The sequence below is a fragment of the Callorhinchus milii genome, unplaced genomic scaffold (assembly GCF_018977255.1).
Source record: "Callorhinchus milii isolate IMCB2004 unplaced genomic scaffold, IMCB_Cmil_1.0 Scaffold6, whole genome shotgun sequence".
In the NCBI taxonomy this organism is placed as follows: Eukaryota; Metazoa; Chordata; class Chondrichthyes; order Chimaeriformes; family Callorhinchidae; genus Callorhinchus; species Callorhinchus milii.
In genome coordinates, this window is record NW_024704747.1 from 15,213,510 (window position 1) to 15,233,793 (window position 20,284).

The following is a 20,284-nucleotide window of genomic DNA, read 5'->3' on the forward strand; positions in this document are numbered from 1 at the left end:
CCTCCACAGGCTGCAGATAATCCAGAACACTGCAGCCCGTGTCCTCTCCCGCACCATACTCCATGACCCCATCTCCCGCATTCTCACCCAATTCCATTGGCTCCCTATTCTTCAGAGGATCCAGTTCAAGATCCTGGTTCTCACCTACTTTGCCCTCCATGGCCTCGCCCCACCCTACCTCTGCGACCTCCTAACCCCCTACCAACCTGCCCGCTCCCTCCGCTTAGCCTTCTCTCCCCCTGACCCCAGCTCGGGTCTGAAATGGTGTACACTGTCCAGTGCCTTGGAACATCCTCCCGACGTGAAAGGTGTCATGCAAATGTAATTTTGTTGTTGTTGTTAATGTCATCTCCAGACAGCCTGACAGCAGGCCCAATGGAGCAGCACTGTCAACAACAACAACATCTAGCGTTTATATAGCGCCCTTCATGCCAGACAGCGTCTCGGAGTGCTTAGACCTACCTGAGATCATCCTGAGACCTAGCACATCTACCACTGTAGACGTGGTGCAAAGGATGAGGTTGGCTCCGTGTCCCATCTCTGGGCCTAGTCACCCACTGAGGGTTCAAACCTGCACTTATCGGCTGACGATTGATCAACTAGTGACTAACCTTCTTGGTGGATGTAAAGTTCGGATCTCCATGGAGCTGAATTGGACACTCCACATCTCCATCTACAGTTGGGGCTTCAGGGTTTCTGCCTACCTTTTGGAACTCTATCCCACAGTCCCCCAGCCTCACCCCCTCCCTTGCCTCCTTCAAGGCTCGTCTCAAGACCTTCCTCTTCGACTGCAAATGTAATTTGTTGTTGTTGTTGTTGTTGAACTGGCTCCAAAGTGACATTCTTAGCAATGGATCCGTGCTCACAATGATAAACTATGTGATTTTAACTGGTTAGGCTCCAGGAGTTCTCCAACTCACTCTCTGGGGTTCCTAAGCCTTGGCTCTTGCCAACCTGTACCTCTTACTTTCTGGGATTTGGTGATCAGGGTGTGTCCTTCCAGAAATTGAGTGCATATTCCATTCCAGACACAAGTACTTCCATGAAACTCTATGTGGTTTGGAGACTCTTAAGCAAGGTGAAAGGCTTCCATGTGTCAGAACATGACTGACCAAAAAACAAACTGCGTGGTTTGCCTGAAATTCTGATCTCTACGATTATCCAGTGCTTTAACGGCTATCTGGAATCGTGTGTTCCTCAGGACCACACATTGTAACTTTTCTGGTGCTCTTCTTGTGCAGTGTGTCCAGGTCAGGGAATGTTCAGTCGCACTTGGACAGTCCTTAACCAGACTGTCTCACTTTACTTTTAGAAATATACGACTAAGGATACAGCTAGTTACTGCTCTGGAAGACTCGGCTGTGCGTCTCTGCTGAAGTTCAGGTATTGGCTTCTGAATCTCCTCAGGCAGGGCTGGGGGAGCGAGCCTCTGATGTCGAGTGGAATGTAACCATTCAGAGTTTACATACTTTCAACCACAGAGTTCATTCTCAGAATATTTGAATTTAGGTGACATTCTCAGTTTCAACACCTCCTATCTGCTTGGATGATCCAGCTCTCTCTTCTTTCCGCCCCACCCCCGAAGCTATCTCTCTCTTCATACCTAGATCTCTTTCTCTCCCCCACCCCCACCTCCAATTTCCCTTGATCGCTTATATAATGCATATAATAATCCTTGCATTTGATATAGTGCCTTTAATGCCAAATATTATTATTATGCCAAACACTTCTGTAAAGTGTGGTGACTGTGTATTTTGTAGACGAACATGGCAGCCAATTTGCACCCAGCAAAGTCCCATAAGCAGTCATGAAGTGAGTCATAGCTTTTATCTAAAAGATTGTTCGTCAGGACTGGGAGAAATTCCTTCTCTTTTTATATAGCATTGAGGGATCTTAAACACCCACCTGAACAGAGAGACAGGACCTTAGTTTAACATCTCATCTGATATAATGCAGCACTACCCCAGCACTACACTGGAGTGCCAGCCTAGCCCATGAGCTTGTGCGGCTTGAACCCACAAACTTCTGACTCAGAGGTGAGAGTGCTACCATCTGAGCCAGGCAGAAGCATTACTCTACCTATGAATTATCTCTTTCTCTCTCTCGCGTTCTCTCTCTCTTGTTCTCTCCCTCTTTACCCCTCTCTACTGCAATATTGACCTCTGCTTCCAGCCTCTGGCTGATGAGAACAAGATACAGCACCTTATCTGAACACAGCTGGAGTATCTACTCCCTGATGTCATCTCAATTTTTAAAAAATCCTAAAAGAAACCTTCTTTTCTTCTAAGGGGAGGGGCAGAACCCCCTTCAGCTCAAAAAATAGCATGGGAAATCAAAGGGTTTTAGATGGTCTTAATCTGATCAAAGATTATCCTGTTAATCTGAGTATTTTTCTTGTCCCCCAGACATGTTACTCTTCTGTGCTGGGGCTGGGCTGGGCCAGTGCTGGCAGGAGGCAGTGGCTGATCACACACAGGTGATCCCCATCTCAGCCTGGATCACCCTCGAGACCAGCCCCTGGGGGCTGGTAGCTCTGTGCTGGCCTCAAACTTCCTCCGAGCCTGGCTCCAGGCTGCTGGCAGATGGAGGAAGCAAGGTGAGGGGGCTGTCTCCTCTACAGTGAAGAGGGTGAGGTTTCAAACAAGTAATAACAACAACTTGCATTTACGTAGTGCCTCTCATGCTGGGTAGTGTCCCACAGAGCTTATAATTAAAGCATTGTGCGTGTGCGTATTGGGGGCTAGGGATGTGTGTGCGCATGTGTATGCATGTGTGTGTACGTGTCCACGATCGTGGGTTAGTGTGTATTGGGGGCTACAACAACAACTTGTACTTATATAGCACCCTCCACACAAAGTAGCGTCTCAGAGCGCTTAACAATGGCGGAGCCTGACTCCGAGCCGGTGGGGGAGAAGTTGACCGTAAGCATGGTCGACAAGGAAGGTTTTCAGATGGGACTTCAAAAAGGGGAAAGAGGGGGCAAGCAAAATGGAGGGAATGAGGGAGATGTTCCAGAGTTTCGGGGCGTAGTGGCTGAAAGCCAGGCTAGGGATGCTTATACCTGCGTATGCATGTGTACATATGTGTGGGTATTGGGGGCTAGGAATGTTTGCATATTTGTGTGTGTGTGTATTGGGGGGCAGGCATGTGTGTATGTGTAGGAGGAACAGCAGGGGAGCTATGATGGTTCAAACAGAATGGTCCTTGTTTATTTTAAGAAGCCCATTAACCAGCCAACATGTCTTTCAAGTACTGAAGTGCATCAGCCCATTGTCTGACCTCCGCCTGTCTGCAGATAGGAGCGGATGTGCTGCTTGTCTAATTTCACTATCATTGTACAAAATCTTCCAAAACACAGGAGTGATAGAAGAGGGGTGTGGGGGTACACACCACATCCTGAGACTTGTGGTTAGTGGTGATATAAACGCTCACCTGCATTGAGTGTTTTGAGAGTGGTTTGTGGCTGGATTGGTGCCACCCACTGGGTGTCGATGGGGAGCTCGATCTTGGCATTTCTTAAAGGGATTTGTTTAAGGAGTCGTAAATCGGGGCAGTAACTGGGGTTGTCACACCAAACTGCAGGAACTGGATATGGATCAGGCCTGAGTAGAATTCCCACAAATCAGGACTCTAAGCCACAGTTAAGAAATCCCATTAAACACCACACCTGCTCCTGCCCATCACTCCATCACCTCCTTCAACATAGCCCATCAGTTGCAAAGCGACACGCAGTGTTGTCATTTTCTGTCACCTGCTGGTCAAAGTATGTATTACACATCAAACCAAAGGTTCATTCTTTATCCTTGGATTCCATAGAGCATCTTATAATGTGTTGACATCGCAAAGCACTTCAAACGAATTGGGATTTGCTGTCAATTGTATTAGTGACTACATTTTTTATTGCCAAATGCAATAGCGAATTTGCACGCAGCTAGGTACCATATGAATAATATAAATCCTTGCATTTGATATAGTGCCTTATCCACATTATCAAAAATCTCAAGTGATTTACTGCAATTATAGTAAAATTGTGGCAATTATGCATTTTAGACAAATGCAACAGTCAGTTTGGGGCACGTTAATGTCTCACAAACAGTCTTGAAATGAATGAGCAATTTTACTTGGGGGATGGAGAGAGAGAGAAACTCCCTCTCGTTTTGAACAATGTGGCGAGCGATGCCTGACATGGGGCTTCAACCCCTACTACCAGTTTACATGGAGGATTGTTAGCCACGACACTGGTAGAAACTCTTTTCCATTTTACAAATAGCATCACAGGATCTTTAAAATCCACCTCAAAAGGCTGATGGCACCTCTGACGATGCAGCGCTCCCCCACACTGCAATGAAGTGTTAGCCTAGACTGTGAACTCAATAACAACAACACATTACACTTGTATATCTTGACATGAGACAACAACCTTGAATCTTCTGCCCCAAAGGTAAAAGTGCTAATTTTATTAAAGGAGGGGCTCTTATTACAGGGGTGATTTTTATTGAAGGAAAAGCAGCTGTGAACCAAGGGTTGAACTTTGGAGTCCTGCAGCTCAGTGGTTGGAGCACTCGCTCGCAAGCAAGAGAACTGGGTTCAATTCCCAGTAGGGCAAGTTTCCTTACTCCACATGTGTCTGTTTATCTAGCAGCGAGTAGGAACCAATCAGTTGTTAGTCGATTGGCAGACTGGTTTTCCGGGAGTAATAATTGCTTCAAAAAAATAATAATAATAATAAATTGATCACTCAATCCACGACTGTTTGTGAGACACTGCTGTGCGCAATTGGCTACCGCGTTTTGCCCACCAAATATACAGTCAATTCACTTTAGAGTATATTCTGTGAAACGCTTTGAGACTTCTCGAAGACGTGATAAGATGCTATATCAAATGCAAAGATAATTATTATTATAACTTTTATTAATGGGCCTGCTTTAATTAAAGGGGCAGCAGCTATCGTTAAAGGGTTGGGCTTTAATTAAAGCTTTCATTAAAGGGGAAATTGCTCTTATTAATGAGGTGGTTTCTATTAAAGGGTACAATTAAAGGGATGGCTTTTAATTTTCTAGTTATTGTGTCCAATTTTACTTTCTATTTTTTCTCTCAAATGGCATATCAATGGCACACTTGCCAGACAGTTCTCTCAATGACAAGCTTTGTGGTTTTAAATGGTTAACCTCTAGCAGTGCCCCAAAACACAATTAGGTCTCTTGCTAACTGTACCTAATTCTAGAATTAAGTAAACAGGTCATACTGAGGTTTACTCACTTGGCCAGCAGGGGGCGGTGTCAGTCTGTGTTTATAAATGGTCGAGGAGGGACTGAGTTTGCACAGATATATATTTCACTATCAGGCTGGCTGCCGGAGCACAGATTCATTGCCTGCTCTGCCCACAGTATGTCTTCTGAATTCTTGGTGAAGTGTCGAAAATGCAAGATCTAGAATACTGCAGTGGTACTTAATGGCCACCAGGGGGAAACTCAACTCAAATCTCCAAATGTGATTTGAAATAATGCCTCATCACAGCGTTGAAACAGCTCTCATTGTGCCTCGCAGCATTTAGTGCAAATTGTAGTGATTGTATTTCTATTTAAATGTATCATCCAGTTGTGCACAGCAATGTTCCGCAACTTGCCGCAAAGTGAATGACCATTTTGATTACTCAAATGCCCTCACTGGTCTCCACTATCCTCAAAATCCAGTTAATCCAAAACTTCATGGCCCACATACTCACCCACACTAAACTCCGTACCCCCAACACACAAGTTCTTGCCTGGCTCCCTATCACAGAATGGATCGATTGCAAGAACCTTGGAGCCTTTGCTCGACTCTGTTCCACCATCAGTGCCCTCTGTTCGTACCCTTTGTTCGTGCCCTCTGTTTCACCATTGGTGGCCGTGCTTTCAGCTACTACGCCCTGAAACCCTGGAACATTTTTCCTCTATCCCTCCACCTTGCCCCTTCCTTTCCCATCTTCAGGTCACGCCTGAAGACCTTCCTATTTGACCATGCCTACAGTCACCTCCCCCTCCCACCAGCTTGGCATCGTGCTTCACCACTGCCAAGCGCCCTGGGACGCTACCCCACATGAGGGGCGCTGTATAAATACAAGATGTTGGGAGAAATTCCCTTCTCTAGAATAGGCTACCGGGACCTCAGTTTAACGTCTCAACTAAAGGACTGCACTCCAGCAATACAGCACGCCTCCAGTACTGGATTGGTGTGTCAGCCTAGACTATGAATTCACAGTCCCAACACTGGGCTTGAACCCATAACCATCTGATTCATAGGCAAACGTGCTACCCATTGAGTCATGCTGACACCTAAATTACTGTGTAACTAGAGCAGCCAATTAGCACCCAACACTGAAATACTAACCTCTTTCCCCCCAACTGAAGCTGTTAAACGCAGTGTGTCTGAGCTCTAACATTGACTCAGGCTTCCCTGTGATTAGGGCTGGTCAATGAGAAGCTCTGTGACTGATAGTGTTTGGGTCAGTCTCCAGGGAGGTTAGTTGATCGGCTTCTCCTAATGTAGCCTAAAATCGAATTAAAAACACTGCACTCAACAGCAGCTTCCCAGACATCATGAGAATGAGATCGTGTTCTCTCCCACTGCCCTAAGGGAGAATTATAACATGGGGAGAGAGGGGGTGACTGATACCTTATGCTTAACAAAACATACAGTCTATTCGCTTTACAGTATATGCTGTGATGCGCTTTGAAACGCCTCAATGGTATGATGAGGCACTACATCAAATGCAAGGATTATTATTACTATGTCTGTAAATCATCATTATGATGACCCTTACATTTTAATATAATGTCTGATCGCATTATGAAAATGTCTCGAAGCAGTTGACAGATTTACTGTAGAGTGAAGTGTCTGTGTATTTGTTGGTGAATGTGGCAGCCAGTTTGTACACAGCAATGTCCCCACAAACAGCCACAAAGTGATTAACAAATAATTCTTTTATCTGGGGGATTTGAGGCCAAGACACAGGAATAAACTCCTTTCTCCATTCCAATAGCACGTGAGATGGGGGTGGAGGGGGGATACGCAGTTGGATTGAAGGGAGGAAGACAGACTGAGAGAAAAAGAGAAGGTTCTCTTAGTGTCCTGGCCAACAATCCTCCAGATAAATTGATCATTTATTGTTTATGGTGCCTTGTCAAGTGCCACAATGGTTGCGGTGGTTTTCAATGGTTGTGTGGTGGCCCTTAACCTCCAGAACTCCCTTCCTCTACCCTTCTGCTCGTCTCCTCTCTATTTAAGTCCCACCTTAAAAGCTAACTCTTTGACCGTGCCTATGGTCACCTCCCCCTTCCTCTCTCGGTGTCTGGCCCCATCATTGTAAAGTCCTGAGACACTGTTATGCTACATGAAGGACACTATATAGATGCAAGTTGTTGTTGTTATGTTTCCTGATTTTAAAAAAAAGTCGCTACACTTAGAGAAACTTTGTGAAATGCTTTGAAAAGATTTGACATAATACAATACAAATTACAATATAGATTTACATGTATATAGCACCTTTCATGTCAGGAGGATGTACCAAAGCGCTGGGCACCTGAGTGGGGGGAAAGCGAGGTGCAGTCTCATTCAGTATCCTATCAATACCACTTAGATTTATTTGCACTAATCGTATTAATCACCTGCTAATCAGTAATGCCTAACCTCCATTACCGCACATACCGGCTGCATTGAATTGCGGGAAATGGCATCCTGACCAGTTACTTCGTGCACACTTACCGGCTCCAAAGAATTATGCATGTGCAGTGTGGATTATTGATTAAATCGAATTTCATACGACTTATACAATTTGCCTCCAACTCGGACTTTGGTAGGTCGTATTAAATGTTATGGTCCCAATTTATACGACTTGTTTTACTGAATACCAAATGCAAGGTTTACTATTAGTAATAACGGGGTCAGTTTTTACCTTGTAACTATACTGCTTTACCATTGAGGAGATGGGGCCACTGGATGGATGAAGCCTGCGGAATGTTTTGCACTGAAGAATCTCTACTTTGTTGCATTCCCTCTATGGGAACCTGGCTCTCCTCCAGCTCACCAATGGAACTCTAGAGCAGCTGTTCGCTGTCAGCACACTGCCCTCCATCCATGCCAGCTTTGTCCTGTCCTGTTTGTTTGCCATCATTCCCTTGCTATCCTGGTCGGCTCACAGAGATCTAGTGAAAGTTCCAAGGCTTGGAGTGGGATGTGCCCAGCTGTTCAGCACGATATCACATCTGGTTCGGAGCTTGTGAAAGTGTAGTTCTTCGCTTGGCATGAGATTGGAATTAACATCTGGCAGCTGATGTGGAATGGAATTTTCTTTTGTTCTTCTTCCCCTCTTCACCCCACCCCCAAACCAGCATGTCTCTTCTCTTCCACCTGCACACACCAGCACCTCTGCTATGCCGGCATCTGGGTGCAAGGCTCCAACTCTCCAGAGCTCATTCTGGCCTTCAGTTGCAGTTTGTCATCAGAGGCTGGGACTCCCCCACTCTGCCCGTTGTCTGTCATGATGGAATCCTGTCACATAACCAATGGAATGGGCATCCAAACGTGTGCACTGTTCGCCACTTATTCAGAACACGGTGCAGCCCCATCATCACCCAGACACGTCCTCAGTAACCTCACTGGATTGCCCAACTGGATCTGCTTGGGGGCAGGACGAGTGAAGGTTTGTGTTGATCGGTTTGTATGGTAGTCAGCAAAGCAGATAGAATAACAAGGAGGTACAGAGCAGTATGAGAGAACGATAGAAAGTAAGAGAGGAGAGAAAAACAAAACAGCCTCAAAACAGTTCAGGGCAATTGACAGCATTTTGCTTTTTGTGTCCTTTTCCACACACCCCACCCTATTGACGACAGGAGACAAGACTGTTTGCCTTGTTTTCAAGCTTTGTCTGTTACTCAGTGACTGCTCCTGCTCCTCCTAGACTTGGACATTGCTAGTGGTGTCGTCCTTCGGATGAGACATTAAACTAAGGCCCTGACTCCCTATTCCAGGGAACATTAAAGATCCCATGGCGCTATTCAAAAAGAAAGGAGTTTCTCCCTGTGTCCTTGCCAACCTTGCGCCTGATAAAATTGGTCACTCACTCCACAGTTGTTTGTGGGACGTCGCTGTATTCAGGTTGACTGCCTCATCCATCTACAAACTATACAATCACTTTACAGCACATCATGTGAAGGTTTGATAAGTTTCAACGACATGCTAAGTAAGGCTTTCTTAATAATCCTTGCATTTGACATAGCGCCTGGCGAGCGCGTTATTACTATACGTTACAGACTTTATATCAAACAAACGATTGTTGCTCCTCTGGTGGACCAGTGGCTAAGAGGGAGGGAGAGACGAGGCGCACAAAGGGGAGAAGGAGAGAGAGAAGGGCTCAGTGGAGAAGGCTATTTCAGGGCACTGTTCTCCCAACAAATTTTTTAGAAATATCTTATCGATGAAGTCAAGCCAGTTGCAAGCCAGCTGTGCTGACAGGTGGAAGCTGAGGAACTGGGCTACTTGCCCTGGAATCTGGGCTCTGGCATTGTGTCTGATGGCTGGACTGCGGTGGTGGGGGGGGGGGTGGGATTAGGTTTATTGTGTTGTGTGTGTGTGAGGCTCAAACTGGGGTGTTTTTAACTATTCCACAATCTGCCTGTATTGAGGTCAGTGGGTCACTCTGCCTGTACTGGGGTCAGTGTGTCATTATGCCTGTACTGAGGTCAGTGAGTCACTCTGCCTGTGTCAGGTTATGCTGTGTCTTGTATCTACCAACGGATAGTTCTCGGAGTAAAATTCCAAGCAAACGTCAGGACTGAGGCCATGTTAATTTGTGCACAGTAACGTCCCACAAACAACCATTAAATGGTTGACCAATATTATTTGGAGTATGTGTGTACACAGGTCAGACTGTGGGTATGCTCTGTGTATACGGGTCAGATTGGGATTAAACTCTGGATACACGGTCCTGCCGGCCAGCTCACATTCCAGGCTTTATATCATAAAAGTGGAGTTAAACATTGAGTTCCCGTACACCTTGGACAGGCAAGCTTGTGAAATTTATTGTTTTATTGTTTGAAATCGTCTTGTTTTCAACTCGTTTCCCAGGAGTCCGGTTCTTGGCACAGAAAGAGAGCTACTTCTGTGTTGCAAAACTTTGTCTGGAACTTTATCCCGATTTAATGATAGGGTGGTGTCAGGGGATTATTATGGAACTACTTCCAACTGATACAATTCCTGATGTTCAAAACTTGTTTGAGATCTTACCCTGAGTGAACGTTGTTCTCTGTCACAGGCAGTGTGTGCTGAGGCTGGTTAGACACATTCCTGTGGCTAGATAGCAAGACGTGCTTTTCTTTAACCCAGTTTGTTATAATACAAGGTGACTATCCTCCTTGGAATGGGGGGAGAGATAAACGCGGTTTCCTTGGAGCTGAACTGGCTCCAAGGTGACATGCCTAGCAATGGAATATCGGAATCGAGCCAGCACTCTGTGGCCGTCTCGGTAGTCCAGTTCCTGAGCCAGGTGGGTGTGCAGTATTCGAGGGCACTGTTGATGACAGCAGAGTCAGACTGGCTCATCCTACTCAGCTCCTGTTAACCTTGCAAGTCAAAGTCCTAACGGGTAGGGTTGTCCTAGCTGGACAAGCAGCAGGAAAGCTTGCCGGACAGCAATATCAATGGCAAGCTATAGGATTTTAGCTGGTTAGGCTCCAGCAGGACACCAAACCTTGGTTCTTCCCAACCTACGCCTAATACTTTCCGGAATTAGGTAAGCAGGATGCGTCCCTCCAGGGAGAGAGTGTGCATACCATTCCAACAATTTATTTCTGGGATTTCCATGTGTAGATGGGATGCATGGATATTTCAGTTTGGTTTAGATACTCTTAAGCATGGTGATGGGTTTCCGCATGTGTCAGATACGTGGCTGACAAAAAAAATCCTTGTGTTTTATACAGTGCCTACAAAACCAACACATCGCCAAGTTCTTCACTTGGAGGCATACTCGTCAGGTGTAGTCACTGTGTACCTGAGACTGTAAGATTGTGGGGTGAATGCAGAGTGAGATTGGTGAGGCTGCAGGTTCTATAAATAGAACATTATGTAATGAAACACAAATAGTTTCTAGTTTACCTAAGTTTCGGGCTAATGCTGGCTTTTACCAACTATGGTGCTGAACACATTGTTCCAGGAATCTGTCACACATCGTAACCTTGAATTGTGAGGTAAGCAACAGTTCAGAGCTGGCCTACCCCGGCGGTGCTAACTGTAAACTCTGAGGTTATAAACCTGTTCGGAATGATTATCTTTCAAGTCTATTTTTGTCCATATAAAAGGGGGCTACTTTGTGTTTCCAAAACAAAGGGAGAAATTTTAGGAGGAAAATTGAATGCACTGTCATATCAGTGAATAGTTTAGAATATTAACAACAACAACAAGATTCCATTTATAGAGCGCCTTTCACGTCGGGAGGACATCTCAAAGCGAATTACATGGTTTACAGTAAAGTGTAATGACTGACTGTAAAATTTATTTCTAGGCAAACACAGCAACCAATTTGCCCACAAAGGAAGGTTTTCATGCGCAATCTGAAGATGGGTAAGGAAGGCGAAGGGTGAGAGGAAGACTGTCCCAGAGTTTCAGGCGTAGTGACTGAAAGCGCAGTTACCGATTGTGAAACGGAGAGCATTGGGGATATTCAGGAGGCTACAGCCAGTCGAGCAGAGGCAGCGGGCAATGGGTTGGGGAGTAAGCAGGTCGGAGAGGTAGGGAGGTGCCAGAGCATGAAGGGATTTGAAAATGAGTGTGAGGTTCTTGAAATAGATCTGTTCGGCTATAGGGAGCGAGTGGAGCCTGGCTAGGACCGGTGTGCACAGTAATTCCACTTCACACTGCATCCAGTGAAGTGTTTGAGACATGTTGATGTTGTAGGCGCTATGTCAGTTACAAAGATTATTATAATTAAAGTATATGTAGTTACACACAAACACACGCAGGGAATTACTGGCAGGCAGCCAACGCCTGTGGTTGACACTGTGACCCAGCATGAGTCAGTAACTCCAGGAGAGGTGGGAAGACTATGAGAGGGCAAAACAAAGTGCAGAAAAGTGCTTTCAAGAGGTTTCCCTCATTGAAACTCGAGGAAATATTTTATTAACAGGAGGTGTTGGGGTCAGTGAATGGTACATTTGTTCTCAGCCATGTGAAAGAACTGGGAGTTGCTAATGTGGGAGTGAGTCTCCCACATTAAGTGTTGGCTGTATTTAGAGAGTTAAATGACTCCTCGCCTCTGAGCTCGCTGGGAGTAACGGCTGCATGTGTTTGAGTTTGGCTCTGCATGTAATTTCTCTTCTCAAGTTAGTCACACTATTTCCAGGAGGGCAGTAACATCTGGAAACATCTCACGTTCCTTGTGTGTGTGTGTGTGTATGTGTGTGTGTGCGTACCGTGAATATAAGAGTGTGTGCACACACGTATGAGCGTATGTACAGGTGTGCATGTGTGTGGTGTGAGAATGATTGTGCGCACCGTGGAGTCCTGTAGCTCAGTGGTTAGAGCACTTGCTTTGCAAGCGAGAGACCTGAGTTCAATTCCAGGCAGAGGGCGAAACCTTGGGCAAATTTCCTTACTCCACACAGAGCCTAATAATAATCCCTCCAAAACCAAAAATAATAATAAATTGGTCATTTTCAATCTATGACTGTTTGTGGGACATTGCTGTGCGCAATTGGCTGCCGCGTTCGCCCACAAATATACAGTCAATTCACTTTACAGTGTGTTCTGTGAAGGGCTTTGGGACGTCCTCCCGACGTGAAAAGCGCTATATCAAATGCAAGGATTATTATTATTATTATTATGTGTGTGTACCTGCGCGTGTGTTTGTGTGTGCGTGCACAAGGTATTTGAGTGTTTGTGTGATGTGTATGTGTATGCGCAGACACGTGTGTGTATGAGAGCGAATGTGAGAGCTACAATTGCCCTTTTACATGTGTGTGTCTTGCACCTGTGGAAACCTATTACCAATGCCTAATAGTATCCAAACTGAACTGAGAGTTCTACATATCTACATGGAAATTTCCCTGTGTCTGGAATGGAATTCGCACTCTCTCCCCGAAGGGCCACACCCCACTTACCTAATCCTAGAGTATTAGGTTCAGGTTAGCAAGAACCCAGACTTGGGGACTCCAGTGTGTGTGTGGGATAACTGCTGGAATCTAACCAGCTGAAACCGCAAAGCTTGCCATTGAGAGTGCTGGGTGGTAAGCTTCCTGCCGCTTGTCCAGCCAGAACCACCCATCCATTAGGGTCCCGGCTTTCAGGGCTAGCAGCAGCAGAGTGTGAAGAATCCCTTCCTCCAGTGACTGATCTTTCATTATGTCCAGGCTTGATCATGCTAACTCCCTTCTCACCGAACCTTCCATCTCTTCCATCCACAATTATTCAGAACTCTGCAGCTCGTGTCCTCTCCCACACTAAGCTACAAGAGCCAATCACCCCCATCCTTGTCCTGCTTCACTGGCTCTCCATCTCCCAGAGGATTGAGTTCAAGATCCTCATCCTTATCTTTAAAGCTCTTCCACGAACTCGATCCTCACTACCTCTGCGACCAACTAAAACTTAGCAATCTGTCCACTCCCTCTGCTCAGCAGATACTGGCCTGTTCCACATCCCTCGCCCTGCCTGCTTCACCATCAGTGGTCAGGCCTTCAGCCTTTCTGCCTCCACCCTCTGGAACTCCATCCTGGAGCCTCTCCACCTTGCATCCTCCCTTGCCTCCTTCAAGGCCCATCTCAAGACCTTCCTCTAAGATCGTACCTTCAATCATCTTCCCACCACCCTCCTCTCCACCACTCTTGACTCCAATCTTCAGTTTAGATGCAAATCCTTCACAGTCCAGTGCCTTGGGACGTCCTCCCGACATTTTGTTGTTGTTGGGCTATCCCTCCAACTCTTGCCATATATCAGGCTGACTGGTGTGTGTTAAGCAGTGCCCTGGAGTATTGCAGATCCGCCTGCCTCAGGAACTGGACTAGAGACCGCCACAGAGGGTTGACTCAAGTCTGACATTTCGTTGCCAAAGATGTGCTTTGGAGCCAGCTGAGCTGCAAGCAAGAGCTACGCTAACAGAATTTATAGCTGTTTTCAGCCAGTGCCGAATGCTATGAGCTGTTTTCAGGACTTGTATTGCACACCTCTTGACTCTCAGTGTTTCCTCTCAGTTATTTTCCCCCTCCCCAAATTTGCCTCTAATTTTCATGACCTGGAGTAGGGAGGCTCCGTGTGATCTGGGAGGCTTGTCTGGGGGCTGGGTGTTGTCCTTATTAAAAATACATTTGGCTGTGTTTAAAAAAAAAGTTAAGAACTCAAATGCTGTTTTTGCTAAACTTTTTTATGAGTTAGTTTTAAATGAACACTGTACAAGGAATGTGTTACCAAAAAGTCTTATTTTTCAGCTACCCTATTATCTAAACAAAAATCATAACTTCTTTACGACTTATTAGACACTGTAACGGTATCGTGACTTTTTGGTCACCCTCCATATGTGATGTGTGTATCTGTATGTGGTTCTGGGTGCACATATCTGTGTAAACATTACTTTACACAGCATTAAAGTGGGTGTGGGTGTGAACAAATCCCCCCGTCCACCCACCCCACTCTCACTCCTTTGTGAATATTTCCAACAGAGGGACCTTGTTTGTGAGGGGGAGCGAAAGCGCCCTGGGCAGTGGAGGGTTAATTGCGTTTGGGAGGCCTGGTGTAGGAGTGGGAGGATAATAGTGGGAGCGTAACAGTTTGGTGGGCGGGAAGATAACTTTCTGGGTACTTTAGGTCAGATTGGCCAAGAGGATTTTGAGAAGAATTTTGAGCTGGGAACAGATGTAGTAAGAGAGAGAGAGAGAGAGAGATGGAGGGAGGGATGAGATCTTAATTTTCAATGGGATTACAGTTACAATCCAGTTGCAACCCTCAGAGGATCTGGTTTCTCAGGAGCTGAGCTGTTTATGTGGGACTCACTTCACGCGTTCAACTTAATTTCAACTCGTTAACCTTCCGAGGGGCTGGGGGCAATAGAGGAAGAGGCCGTCAATCAAGCTGATCCAGTCACGCCTGGTTGCCGCCCTCATTTAATGGTACAGTGGGGATGTGCGTGGTGGGCGTGTGTTCATTGTAAAGCATGTTTAATATTAACGCTGGGGATCTGAGTGCAGTCAGTACTGTGAGTGTCTGAGAGCAGGGATGATTTTGCCGTTCAAGCTTCTCGTGTGCCTGGTGTGTGTCAGTCTGCCACCTCCCGCCCAGGGATGGTGGAATTTCTGGGGAGCGGTGAACCCCACCACCCCGGTCTCCTCCTCATCTAAGACTATCCTGCAAAGCACCTCACCTACCGTAACGGAGAGACACAGTGAGGTCCATCTCACAGCCCGTTCATTCACCTCAGAGCAGACGACTACTCTGGCAAGTTCCAGCGGGCAAAGAGTAGCCACAGTGCCCCCTCTAATGACTACCGGGACCGCAACCGCTACATTCGTCCCCCCCAAAGCTGGGGGAGGAACTGCGAAGGGGAACATCGCCGGGGTTGGCGCTGAGATACTGAACGTGGCAGAAAAAGTCCAGGTCCTGCTTCGCTCCTGGGACGGAACAACACGCTCAACAACTGGACTGGATGTGGCTCCGACAACTGCGGCAGGGGAAAGAGCGACTGAGGGCTCCTCACCCCTGGATCCTGAGACACTCAACAATGTTACCGAAGGCTCCCCACCCCTGGATCCTGAGATACTCAACAATGTTACCGAAGGCTCCTCACCCCTGGATCCTGAGACACTCAACAATGTTACCGAAGGCTCCTCACCCCTGGATCCTGAGATACTCAACAATGTTACCCAAGGCTCCTCACCCCTGGATCCTGAGACACTCAACAATATTACGGAAAGCTCCTCACCCCTGGATCCTGAGACACTCAACAATGTTACCGAAGGCTCCTCACCCCTGGATCCTGAGACACTCAACAATATTACCGAAAGCTCCTCACCCCTGGATCCTGAGACACTCAACAATGTTACCGAAGGCTCCTCACCCCTGGATCCTGAGACACTCAACAATGTTACTGAAGGCTCCTCCCCCTTGGATCTTGAGACACTCAGTAATGTTACTGAGCTAAATTCAACTGAGAACTCATCACACCTGGATCCTGAGACCCCCATCGCTCTTGCTGAGCTGAGTTCAAATGCTGACCAGAGGAGTATTGAAGGCACCAATGCATCCACAGCACCAGTGGGTACTTTGGTTTCCAGCAATGCGTCAGTGCTTGTGACGGCTGCAACTCAGCCTACCACGGAGCCTTTCACTCTCTCGATACTCTCCAACTCCTCCTCCTCCTCATCTTCATCACCTTCGGCCATGCCTGTGACTCCTCCACAGCCAGAAACAATTCTGAAGTCGGCAGCCAACAGGCCGTGTGTCTCTCTCTGCCCAGGTACCATTGTTAGGAAGGCTCCGGTCTCGGGGGCATCGCTCCATGGCACTGTGGCACCCCCTGGGATACCTGACCACAAACGCCCACAGACTGCGGACACTCGGGACCCACTGATGACGGACAGCATGCATGAAGGCTCCCGGTTAGGAGTGCCGGGCTCTTCGGTTAACCAGCTATCCCATAATGCTCTGGAACCTAGCCACAAAATGTCAGCCGGGACAGGCGGTAACCACGGCAACCCAGGCCGGAGCCGATCGCCACTCGGAGATTGGAGAGCCAGTCGTTTCTCGGAGCATGATGGGATAGCACAAGATGGTCTAAACCAAACTAATCGTGACCCGGCCTTTAATCCGAATGCAACTAATGGTGCGCTGGGTGACTTTGCCCGTTCTGCTGTAGAAACTAAACTAGATTTACTAACACCTACTAAGTCCTCCAGTAGATCTCACACCACTTCGACAATGACTTGGGGGTCCAGGCACCCGGAGCCTGCCGTCTGCATTCCACTGCCCCCCGACCTGAATTTCTGCCACAAGCTGGGTCACCGGAGAGTTCAACTGCCGAACCACCTGAACCACAGCGGTCCGGCAGAGATCCGGGCCGCTGTGCGGGAGTGGGCACCCCTCATGCGCTCGCGCTGCCACCCTGGCCTGGAGTCTCTGGTCTGTCTGCTCTTGGCCCCAGCCTGCCTCACCCCCCTGCGCCCAGCGCCCCACCGTGGGCTCTGCGAGGCCGTGCAGGATAGCTGCTGGGCCTTCCTGGAGGGCGGAGCCCTTCCTGTGTCCTGCGACTCCTTCCCCGAGGAAGAGGGGAAGTGTGCGTGCGCGTCTGTCACGCTTAGCAGAGGTAATCGAAACCCACCTTCTGGCCTGTGTGTTGGGTGGGGAGGGAAAGGGTAATGGGGGAGGGGCAAAGGACGACATGCGGTCAAATCAAAAGGTACTGACCAGTCCTCACCACTCAACAAGAATTAAGGTTTCGTTTAAGAAAGTTGCAGGTTTACTTTGAGAAAGTCACAGGTTTCCTTTTGTTATTACAGATTCTAGCTGTGACATTGCCTGTGAAATTGTAAAGCCCTGTGCTGCTGCATTTGTGGGCTTGAAGTGGCAGAGCCAATGCTGGTCTGCAGAGAGGGTGGTGACAGCTCAACCTGTGGTGGGGGCGAGGGGACAAGAAGCATGTTTTGGGGGATGGGAGGAAAAGTCTAGGCTGACACTTCAGTGCAATTCTGGGGGGGGGCACTGCATTGTTAATGATGCCATGCTTCAGATCAGGAGTCAAGCCAAGATCTCATCTGCCTTTCAGGTGGATCCCATGGCCCTTTCAAAAAGAGAAAGGAGTTTCTCCCAATGTCCTGGCCAACAATCCCCCAAATCAAATTGGTTATCCACTTCATTGGTTGTTTGTGGAACAAGGCAGTGTGTTCGCCTACAAAATACAGTCTAATAACTACACTTTATAGTAACATTCCTACGAAGCTCTTTGAGACAGGCACTTTGATGGCATGATAATAACAATAATAATAATGCTTGCCTTATCACGCGTTGAGATGTCTCAAAGCACTTCACAAATATACTGTAAAGTGAATTGACTGTGTATTTTGTGGGTGAAACGTGGCAGCCAATGATATTATTTGTGATCATATTAGTATTAATTATATGAATTATTAATGATAGGGCGCTATATCAATTATTGTTATTATTGATAAGAACACGTCTGCTTCAGGGATTATAATTTCATTCTCTTTTCCATCTCCCTTTCCCCCTCCCCACCCTTCCTGAGCAACCAGGACATTGGAAAAACAGTTTTGCTGTTAGACACATGAGCATTCTATTTGCATTGACCAGTTTACAGTTGGGTTGCAACTAAAATAATTTCTCTGATATGATTATTAATAATAATAATCCTTGCATTGGACACAGCACCTTATCAAAAGGTCTCAGAGTGAATGCCAGTGTTTTTTTCTGTATAGTGTAGTGACTGCATTTGCAGGGAAACAGACAGGTGCAAACGTACTTGACTTGGCCTCCAGTGTTGGACGGTGAATTTTGAAAGTTGTATTTTGCAAAATCCATTGCGACACTGAGCCAGTCTTTCCTGTCAATCAATGCAACTGTCCCCTTTGTTGGCGCTCCAAAGCCAATGCAAAATTTTCAAACAAACTGGGAGCCACCTGTAAACGACAATAGTACGTACAGTCCTCTCACTGTGCCACTTGGGAGCTGCTGATTCCAAGTTGGGGGAGTGCTGAGGGATCATGGTTACTAACTGTGTGTGTGTGTGTGTGAGTGTGAGATGCTTTGTACAATACAATCAACCCTGCTATAACTCGGGGGATACAATGCGTTATAACAGGCTGTGCCCTGCCCCGCATCACATCCTGTTCACTGCGTGTGCGCTATACACATTTTGGCTCTCACTTGGCACTGGACACCAGTGATATACCACATACCCAATTGTACCACTGGTCCACAGTACAACCTCCACTGGATGTGCTATAACAGATTGTAGCCAAATGAGGAGAGACTTTATAATATAAACTGTGTGACCCAGGCCTCTGCAGGTCCTGTAACTTCCTCTGGTTTAGCCTCCGCTGCACCCGGGAGGTCTCTGACTCTAAGTGGAAACATCTGATTTTCAAATCACAGCTTCTCATAAAGAGAAACGCTCTGGGCAAGTCATGCTGAATGTTTCTGGGAGCTCAGTGATTAGTTCCTAATCCCTAGGGTGAGCGTGGCCTACAGTTATTTAATAAAATAGTTTATACATGTTTTACCCATACAGTTTGAGTGTAATCTAAATTCTTTCCTGACTTGGGGAAGGTGGGAGTGAAGATGGCTGGTTTTAACTTGTGAGATTCAAAATAAAAAGGGCATTTCACTTGTTAATGATCAAACCAGCAATTTCTTTAAAATCAAACTTCACAAATTTAATGACTAATTGTTGCCCTAAATTCTCCCAACTCACTCATTCCCTCCTTTAGTGGAATGACAGCCCGACCTGACCCCTCTTGTTACTGATGGACTTTCTGGCCTCTGGTCCCTGACTGGCTGACAACTCCTTATGGCCAGTGTGAGTGGGGAGGGTGGGTGAAAGGTCTGTATTACTCAGTCGGTGATGTGGGGGGGAAGGGATGGTGAGAGAACAACAACAACAATTTGCCTTTATATAGTACCCCTCACACAGGGCAGCGTCCCAGGGCGCTTGACAGTGGCGGAGCCCGATGCCGAGCCAGATGGAGGGGGAACTCCTAAGGTGCGACCTGAAGTTGGGGAAGGAAGAGAAAAGGTGGACAGAAGAGGGAGAGTATAGCAGAATTTCGGGGCATAGTGACTGAAAGTGCGGCTACCAATGGTGTAACGGAGGGCACGGACCCAGTCAAGCAGAGGCAGCGGGTTGTGGAGCAAGCAGATCAGAGAGGTAGGGAGGTGCTATGGCATGAAAGAATTAGAAAACGAGTGTGAGGATCTTGAAATCGATCTGTTTGGTGATAGGGAGCCAATGGAGCCTGGCTAGAATTGGTGGGATGAGGGTATGGAGTTTAGTGTTGGGGAGTATGCAGGCGGCAGTTTTGGATCAGCTGGATCCTGTGCATGGTGGAGCTGAGGAGACCGGCAAAGATGGCATTTGAGAAGTCGAGTCGGGAAGTGACGAACGCGTGGACGAGTGTTTCGGATGCATCTGGGAAAAGGTACGTTCCGAGGCAGGCAATGTGGTGGAGGTGGAGGAAGGCGGTCCTGGTCAGGGACTGGATGTGGGGACGGAAGGACAGCTGTAAGTCAAACGTGATGCCTAGGTTGCGCATTGGTTCGG

General features: G+C 47.1%; 1 protein-coding gene across 4 annotated transcripts in view; it reads left to right on the forward strand.

Moving 5' to 3' along the window:
• The window catches only part of col18a1a (collagen type XVIII alpha 1 chain a), a 111,700-nt gene that overhangs the window by 51,729 nt on the left and 39,687 nt on the right, over positions 1–20,284 (forward strand). For 2 of the 4 annotated variants that reach the window (XM_007890809.2, XM_042336059.1), the window contains exon 1: positions 14,734–16,837. The exons of 1 other annotated variant lie outside the window; for it this stretch is intronic. In XM_007890809.2, coding sequence (XP_007889000.1) covers positions 15,235–16,837 — 1,603 coding nt within the window. In that variant the 5' untranslated portion in view covers positions 14,734–15,234. Of the gene's footprint in view, positions 1–14,733; positions 16,838–20,284 lie in introns of those variants that run through there. One more of the 4 variants, XM_042336060.1, reaches the window with a different exon arrangement.